The following is a 9,078-nucleotide window of genomic DNA, read 5'->3' as shown; positions in this document are numbered from 1 at the left end:
TTTAAAATAAAGTGTCTCATTACATTTTCATAATGTATACATTTTGAATAAGAGTTAAAACTTGATTAGCAACAGATTTTACAAACATTTAATAATTTATTTCGCCGTCTAGTACTCTAAAAGTAAATTACAATTAAAATAGTTGTTTTTTAGGATATTTTTTCTACCCTAACTCCATTTTTATATCTTTTAACAAACGATTTTAAATAAAAAAGGTCCAAACATATTCGCAAATTGTTATGAATACAGTGAAGGTTTGAAACTTGTGATCTTCTCGATTAATGACGAACGATTAAAATAATGTGCTGGTACAATAAGTATGTACCCCACTTGGAAGTATCATCTGTGTACATAGAATTTTCTATTTGAATCTAATATACACCGATACAATGGACTACGGAAAGACAGAGCATAACGAAAGAGGTAGGTTACAGATTGACGGACTTTCCTTTCAAATTTTCGCTCTAAAATCTTGGACCAAAGTGCTCTTTTTTGACCAAGAGGGAAAGTATGTAAATAGCTTCAAGTCTGTTGTATGACTGACACACACACATATATATATATATATATATATATATATATATATATATATATAGGCTACTTTCCCATTTACATGTTTACCACAAAAATTATGTTTTTACTTTTGAGCAAAAAGCCCCTTTGTCTTTTTTATGTTTTTTCTATAAAGATTTATTCGCTTGACAAATAGACATATCGGCATACAAAGACATGTGTATAAAACACATTTTTGTGATGTGTCTGAAGATGACAGCCTCGCTATCGAAAGGCCTCACAAAACAATAAAAGTTTTAAATATTTGTTTTATGTTTTTCATGTAATTTAACAGTTACCAATATAAGCTCCATCTACAGCATACAAAGACATGATTTCAACAAAGTTCTGTTGAAATACTAGAATACTAGGATACTATAAATGTAGAAATAAATCATATTTGTTTATAATTCATCATTATAAAACTTAAACAACGAAATATTAAGACGGACTGACTGATGGATAGACTAACGGTCAGAGAAAAATTAGTTTCTGTCTTCGTCTTAATAATAATTATAGATTATAACTCTTTTAAAAATTTAAGAATGTATTATTACAACGAACTGGCAGATGGAGACACAGACGGAGAGAAAAATAAGTTACTATCGGATCTGTAATAACAATTAATCAATATCTACCCTTATTTATGAAATTATTCACTCATTATCAATTTAGTTGTTTTTATTTTCACACCTCATAGACTATTTAAAGTGAAAGTATTTTCTTAGGAGGAAAAACGAAAAATACACAAATCAGCTTACTGTGCATTTTATTCTTGGCAGTCAAGTTTGAGAAGAACAAATGTAACTTTATTGTATGAAAACCTTTGTAACTTTGCTTTTCTAGACACTTTATTCCTCTTGTGAATATATGAGTGGAAAGAGGAAATCTCCAGAGCTTACTTCCTTATCTGGCTCTTACCACGACTTACCTTTAAAGTACTACTTGGGCGCATTTTCTATGAATACAAGAGACTTTTGAATAAAATCTTAATTAGAAAGTGATTATTACAGGTACCTTAGTATTCTTATGTATCTACAACAATACATAAGCATTTTATAATAGTCAATATCTACGATATCATAAAAAATATAATTTTTGTGTTTGTATGCTTTTGCGTTGGAGTGTTCGTTTGTTTTACTCAATCACGTCAAACTATATCGGTTTTCACACCTTATAGACTTTTAAAGTTAACCCATTCATTTCTTAGGTGCATAAACAAAGAACTTGATACTTAAATAATATTGATTTACCTTTTTTTCTTAGCAGTCAAGGTTTAGAAGAACAATAGTAACCTAATAAATAAGTAAATACATATACTCCTGATAGGAGAAAAAGGTAAAATAAACTATAGCGCCAAAAATACTAAGGCTAGATGAAATTACAATTGTTCTGAATTTGTACGCGGAAAATCAAAATTGGCGCCGGAAATATACTTTAAACAAATTACAAGTTCTCATAATATGTGTTTCAATCCATTATCACTCCTAGAAACATAATGGTCCCTTAGGTAACCCTTTTTTATACCTTATCAAAAAATTTGACTTAGGACATTGGAGAGAAAACAACAACTTACCTAAGAACCGAAATTGTGTAGGCTGACATAATCAGTATTAGTTTCATACGTTATTTAACTAATGATGAAGAATAATCTTGTAAAAATTTAGTCTAAGTTGTATGAAAATAGAATGTATTCATTTACTACAATGATTTAACCCTTTTTTATACACAAATTTATTAAAACAACTAACTAGTCAGTAACAGTTTGGCCATAAAAATATTTCAACGAAAAATTGGTCAACTACAGTAATAAACTACACTTTTTCATATTTAATATATACTATGATTGTGATATTACGCTAACAATAAAAATGTCCTTAATTGAAACATATCATAATGTCTACCAATCATATGTAATTTCCATAAAAATAAATCTCGAATCATTTATATTAGAACGAAGAGAGTCGAAGAAGGGTATAATACCATAACGTAAAATAAAGTATAAACGGATTTAGGAAGATGAAGCTATCACTTATCCAATCTCCATTTCCACTTAAATGTGGCAACGGAGAACGACCTCGTGAATTCTCGCCATTTCAGCTATACTATCTGCGCTACCACCATCGTTAAAACCTCCAAATCTGCAAATGCGCGAGCTAGAGCTCTTGCTTTGTTACTCGGCACGGTTTTAGAGATTGTATACGAAGGAAATAAAAACATTTAGTATAATACAACACAAATTCAGTCATTAAAAAGAAATATAAAGTAACTTAATTGATAATTTAATTAGAATGGTTTTTTGAAAAACCAGCTAATGAAATAACATTGTTTATATTAAGTTGTTGTGTAGGTTTTTAGAATGTTTTATATTATTATATAATTATATTAACATAAAACATCCAAAAAAACTTAGTTTAATATAAATTATGTTATTTCATTTCAAAGTCTATTTCACATTTTATTGTGTTTAGGTATATTGCATAGTTTTGTGAACCTAAATCCAAAATATAAAATAGCCAGTGCAGTTATATACGTAACAGACATCATATACTAACACTGGCTTCGAAACCTTTGCCACCGCATTGTAAACAGTTTTTCAGGCAGATTTTCGAATATGTAAACTGAAATTTTTAAAGGGGAATACTGATAACGATATAAATTGCAATCTTCTGAAGTAATTGCAATATTAAATGACGTAACCTGAGGCCCATTTGGAGCAGTCGTTTTATGTTCAGTCTAAAATCATTATTCGTGAACTATTTATTTGTAAAATAGTTAACCTACATTCCGATAGACATTAGAACAATTAAAGATCTATTATCAAGAGGTCGGAGTGTCTTTAATACCTGTACCAGGTTTGATAGCTATTGTTCCATTATTTTTTAAATTGCCATGAGTTAATAATCGGAATTTTGGAGTCTCTTGAGTGAAGAGATCAAATACAGTTTAAACAAGAAATATAAAATACCAAATTAAGTTATAAAATACAATGTTAAATATAGGAAACATATATCGCCCAGAAATCAATTAACAAAATACTAGTGTATAATTATATAAACATAAACATTCAATCAAAAACGACTTGCTAACACCAAAACTTGAACCCGAATATCTCACTGCCGGGTGAGTGCGCTACTCCCCGGTACCACTATACCACATTGCCGTTGCTTTTTACGATTCAATTATTTTGTATTTTGGCGTTTCTTTCACATATGTGTTTAGTTTATTTATTTAAAGACATACACATATTTATTTAGCTAGCTGATTGTGTTTGCAATATATTACTTTAGAGGGAATTGTCAGTCACTTTTGTGACACAATAAAAATTTAATTGTGAAAAATGAGGTGTTCATCACTTCGCTATTACTGTATGAAATTTTTACCTATAAGGCAAAATATAACCAATAAAATATGGCTTTACCTCTTCAAAATAATTTTACAGACGTCACCCCAACACATAGCCAAGGCGGTGTTATAGATGATTCATTCAGAATCAGGGGATAGCTAAATTATGTAAACTATCTGCACACCTGCACATCAAGTGGAGTGATGGCTATGAGATGCAAGACATTACAGCCTGATGTTTGAATCAGGCCTACCGTCGTGTCATTGATTCGGACGCCTAACGTTAGACATGTGTAGAGATGTCACTGGTATGTGGTAAAGTTGGTGAGAGGGCGCACCTTAATTTTTTTAGTAGAGGTTAATGGGATCAGTGTATTATTGCATAAGTGTATTAGAATAAAAACTTTAAATTATTTATTGCTGAAGGTCGGAAGGTATTCATTATTAAGTTTTGACTGTATTATTAGCTTTTAAGGTTATGAAAAAGCTTCCAACATAATAACACCAAGCCATTAAGCCCCTTCATTCATCTTTATTTTTTAACCTGTTCCAAGTTACATTATGTAACAATCATGTTAAGAATTCAATTTATAGTTAGGTCAAAAACAATCAATAATGCATTATACTTGATAATAAAAATGTAATGATAGTCACATAATGGTTTATACATACGTATATGTAATGGAATCTTTATCATATTCAAAAGTGTATTTGTTCTGTCAATAATAATTCTCTAATTTTTACAGATTTAATCGAATTAATGAATCTCCTATTAAAGGTAAGAACGATTTTTTGTTGCATAAAATATTTAAGATAATTTACATAGTAATTTTTTAAAATAAATTTTAATATCGCACCCTAAGTAAGAAAAGCTAAGTTAACCCTACGATAGCAACATTGAATGGACAACGTTGAAACGCAACATGGGGTGACGCGTCACCCCATTTTGCTTAAAAGTATAATAAAGCATATTAAATATACATTAAAAGTGCTTCTAACTTCATTATTTAATAAACCGATTATAAATACACAAAATACTGTTATATTGTTTTTCTTCTTTTCCTAATAAAGTATTAAGAAATGTATTTCAAGGAAGACTTAATGAACAAGTTTTCTATATTCAAAATGCATTCAAAACAATGATAGTTACATAAAAGAATGAGAAAAAAATACGCTTACTCAACAATATTTTAATGATAAGATACATGTTAGTAAAAAATAGCATTTTTGAGTAGTTAAAATACTTTGTAAATGTATAATTATGTTCATATAATATAGTTAAAATCATGAATAATAAAAAAACAATACGAGTGTTTATAGAGCACACTAGTATAAATTAATGTTTTGACTAAAAAAAAATATAATACAAATGAAATATAAAATTATAACTTATATTATTGTAGCTAAGGCAACATATTAATTTGTAATGAATTTACCTTTTGTCTTAAAAACATTCATCATAGACTTCTTTGCGATGGTCACCACAAGTTGGTTTCCTGCATTTTGAACACACAGTTTCACTTTTTTGTCCTTACAACGTGGACACAAGTGACATCTAGCTTGTTTAGCTAGCTTTGCCGGTGGGTTGAGGGGTAGCTGAGGATCCTCTATGTGTAGAATTGCCTTGATGGTAGCCTTCAGCTCCTTTGAAAGATTTGTTTCCAGTCTTCTTTCCATGTGAGGTCTTGCCAACTGCAGTCCCAGCTCCTTTAAAAATTGCCTTCGCTTCATATTCTCTAATGGTACAGTTTTTTTGAACAGGACCATTGCATTAACGCCTGCTTGGTCCAACATACCATAGCACATGCGGAGGGGCCATCGTCTAGTACCTCTTGATACACTGTATGCGTGTACCATTTTATAAAATGTATCTACTCCTCCTTTAGTCGAGTTGTAAAACTCTATGACTTCAGGCTTTTGGGAGTCTTTATTTACATCAGGTTGGTTATGCATAGTTGACAGAATCAAAACGCATTTGTTCTTTTTAGGAGTAAATGATGTAAGCATCACTTGACCAGAAAGTCCAAATTGTGTTGTGTTGACAGGCTTTTGTTTGTCTGCCAAAAATGAGGTAGGAATTTCTCTTTTGTTGCGCCTTACAGTTCCTACAAGTGTTAAGTTGTGATCTTTGGCCATTTCCTCAACAAGAGGCACAGACATAAACCAGTTATCACATATTATGTTGCGACCCGTACCATGTATTGTTTTTGTCAGATTGTTTACATAATAATCAGCTGAAGTTTTACCTGGGTCTTTACCAATGTACGGAATTGCATCAATCATGTAGTAAGTGCGTGCATCACACATAGTCACTATTTTAATTCCATACTTATCTGGTTTCTTAGCGATATAAACCTTAAATGGACATCGGCCACGAAATGCCAGCAATTGCTCATCAATAGTAACATAAGCATGGGGCTCATAAACTGATTTGCATTTATCAATGAAGTTCATCCAAAGCTCTCTAATGGGGGCAAAATTGTCTTTTGTATTTCGCACGTCTTTGTTGTCGAATCTTAAGCATATCAGTAAAAACCTAAATCGATTTTCAGTCATAACACACTTATAAAACTGTGATCCATAAGGAGACCACATTTCAGAAGTGCTAAGGTGCCCATCTTTCTGTGATCCTGCTGTGTATAGCAAGCCAATCAAAGATAAAATTTCAGTTGAATCAGTATCACATAAATACCTTTGAGGAGAGGTAAATTTTTCTCTACGCTTAGCTATCTCTGTGTTTGTATGAATGACAATCATATTTATGGCTGACTGGTCTAGCAATATTTTAAAAGCATCCTCTTCAGTTGTTATATTTAGAGCTGTTCCCCTTGCATGAGGTATACGAATTATATTTATATTAGCTGTTCTAGTAGTAGGAGGTGGTACAAGTGACCAAGTATAACCATTTTTACCTTTTACTATAGATCCTTGTACTTGAGACGCAGGATTATCCGGTTCCGAGTCAGAAGCAGCTGAAGAATCATAGTCGGTCGGGTATTCAGTATTGTCTTCCACAGAAGTTATAGAACTTTGATCTTCATCAATTATCACACTGTCTTCATCTAACATATCTCTAACTATATCACTAAAGTTTGGGTCTATTGTACTTGCCATATTATAATAAAACTTTAAAACTTTAAACACAGCACTCTGCAATTGGACATACACCGAAGGCAACAGGGGTTATACGTCACCCCAAGCAATTATTTATAGTCACTTTGAACTGATCAACACACTTGTTATCTCGCGTGCGGGCACAGACTGGACTGCTTGTAGAATAGATAAAATATCAAGATCGTATTAGCAAGATTGCCACAACAACAACAAAATATTATTCTGTGTGGGGTTACGCGTAACCCCTGTTGCCGTTCTAGGGTGCTGAGGCTAGCCCCTCTGTGAGTATGCATTTGGAATAATATCAGTTTTACTGCTGTATATATAATAATAATCACAATAACAAGTAGCACAGTTTTAATTCTGGAAACTGGAATACGTGTTTTTCGGAAGAGATGACAGTCGACTACGAATAATCTGAAAACGAGATTTTGCATCGTTTTGGAATCAGAGATACCTAATATCAAATGATATCAATTTTGAAAATCAAATTGTATGTAAGCAGTTGGAATTAAATTAACGTGTCAAAAAATATCCTATGCATTTACACCATTTCGATTGACAAATGCCAAAACAAACAAGTACAATTCTTATACTTGTTTCTAACTGTATGGATTTAATTATTAATTAAAAATATGCTACTAAAGTTTTTCGGTCACTCCTCGTAGCCACCTAGGATCTTAATAACGGGCCAAAACACACCTAAAGACTATAATAACCTGGATATGTTGTAAATGATTTAAACAAACAAATCCTCTCATCTAAATTTCATTCCTAAAAGTTCTCTTTCAAACAAGAAAAGAAAAAGAAAAAATGCATAGGTTAGTAGACCGGTAAATGAATAAAAGCATTATGATATCCATTATTGTGTAATACTCAAAAAAAGGTTACTAGTTGAGGGGTTCATTATTCTGGCCAAGGATACAAAACATGTCAAATAGTGCAGTTAAAAATTGCAAGAAATTAATTTTATATAAAATGACAAAATATACTGAAGATCTGTAATTAGTATATCTTTAGAACATATTAAGATAGTCTTGACATTTTATGTATCGCAAAAGTTTTCAATATAAAAAATATCGATATCAATGATGGTTATATCCGTCCATAGGATCAACTCGTCGTTGGATGAAAGCACATATTATCCCATACAGTAACCGATGTAAAAATGTAACGAATCTGTATAGGAATCAATTTCTAACTAACAATATATTCATAAATATCCAAGGTGAAGTCTAAATAAATTAAAGTATGTAGTTGCACATTTCACACAAACCGTGTAAAGCAATGACGATTGTACTTTATCTACAAAACCCCACACTATCACTGTAATTGTGTATCACTTTAGTCAACATTAGTACAGTGTCAAATTGGAATATCCCAAACGCTATATAAACTTTCTCCTCTAATTATATTTATGTATTTGGTCGGTAGTCTTAGCTTTGAGCAGTTACACAAGTAGATGTAAACGGTGATATAACCGTACGTCATTGATCGTCTAGGATAAGTAAATACTAGAGAGAAATATCATAATTATTTTAGCAAACATTGCACAAAACTGTCTTTGCAGATACAGTCTGATTCATATGCTCTGTTTATCTTAGAGATTTACTGTATATAGCAACGAAGTGATGTGTTTTGAATTTATAAAATGACATAGCACAACATCACAGAGCTTAAAAAGAGATTTATATGGTTAATAATTTCAACGCTATTTGAAATAGTTTTTAACTATACGTAATAAGAATCCAGAATATGGCTTTATAAAATTCTCTCTCTCTCTCTCTCTCATTCTCTCTCTCTCTTCTCATTCTCTCTCTCTCTCTCTCTCTCTCTCTCTCTCTCTCTCTCTCTCTCTCTCCTCTCTCTCTCTCTCTCTCTCTCTCTCTCTCTCTCTCTCTCCGCACACCATTTAAGAATGCCTAGGCCTACTGACACAGTGTTTATAACGTAAGAGTTAATTGATATGGAACAACAGAAAGTTAAATGTGAACTTGACAAGACTGAGTGATTTGTGTGATCAAATATTATCAGGCTATATATTTATACCATATGCATTATATTGAT

At 31.5% G+C, this 9,078-nt stretch overlaps 1 protein-coding gene across 1 annotated transcript; it reads right to left on the bottom strand.

Moving 5' to 3' along the window:
* Window positions 1–5,313: 5,313 nt before the first annotated feature.
* Window positions 5,314–6,966, bottom strand: LOC124371473 (piggyBac transposable element-derived protein 4-like). The gene has a single exon (XM_046829805.1). The coding sequence runs from the start codon at window positions 6,964–6,966 to the stop codon at window positions 5,314–5,316; it is 1,653 nt and encodes a 550-aa protein (XP_046685761.1).
* Window positions 6,967–9,078: the final 2,112 nt, after the last annotated feature.

Source organism: Homalodisca vitripennis, unplaced genomic scaffold (genome assembly GCF_021130785.1).
Source record: "Homalodisca vitripennis isolate AUS2020 unplaced genomic scaffold, UT_GWSS_2.1 ScUCBcl_1484;HRSCAF=5169, whole genome shotgun sequence".
Classification (NCBI taxonomy): Eukaryota; Metazoa; Arthropoda; class Insecta; order Hemiptera; family Cicadellidae; genus Homalodisca; species Homalodisca vitripennis.
Note: the sequence above shows the minus strand (reverse complement) of the source record. Positions and strands in the feature narration are given on the sequence as shown.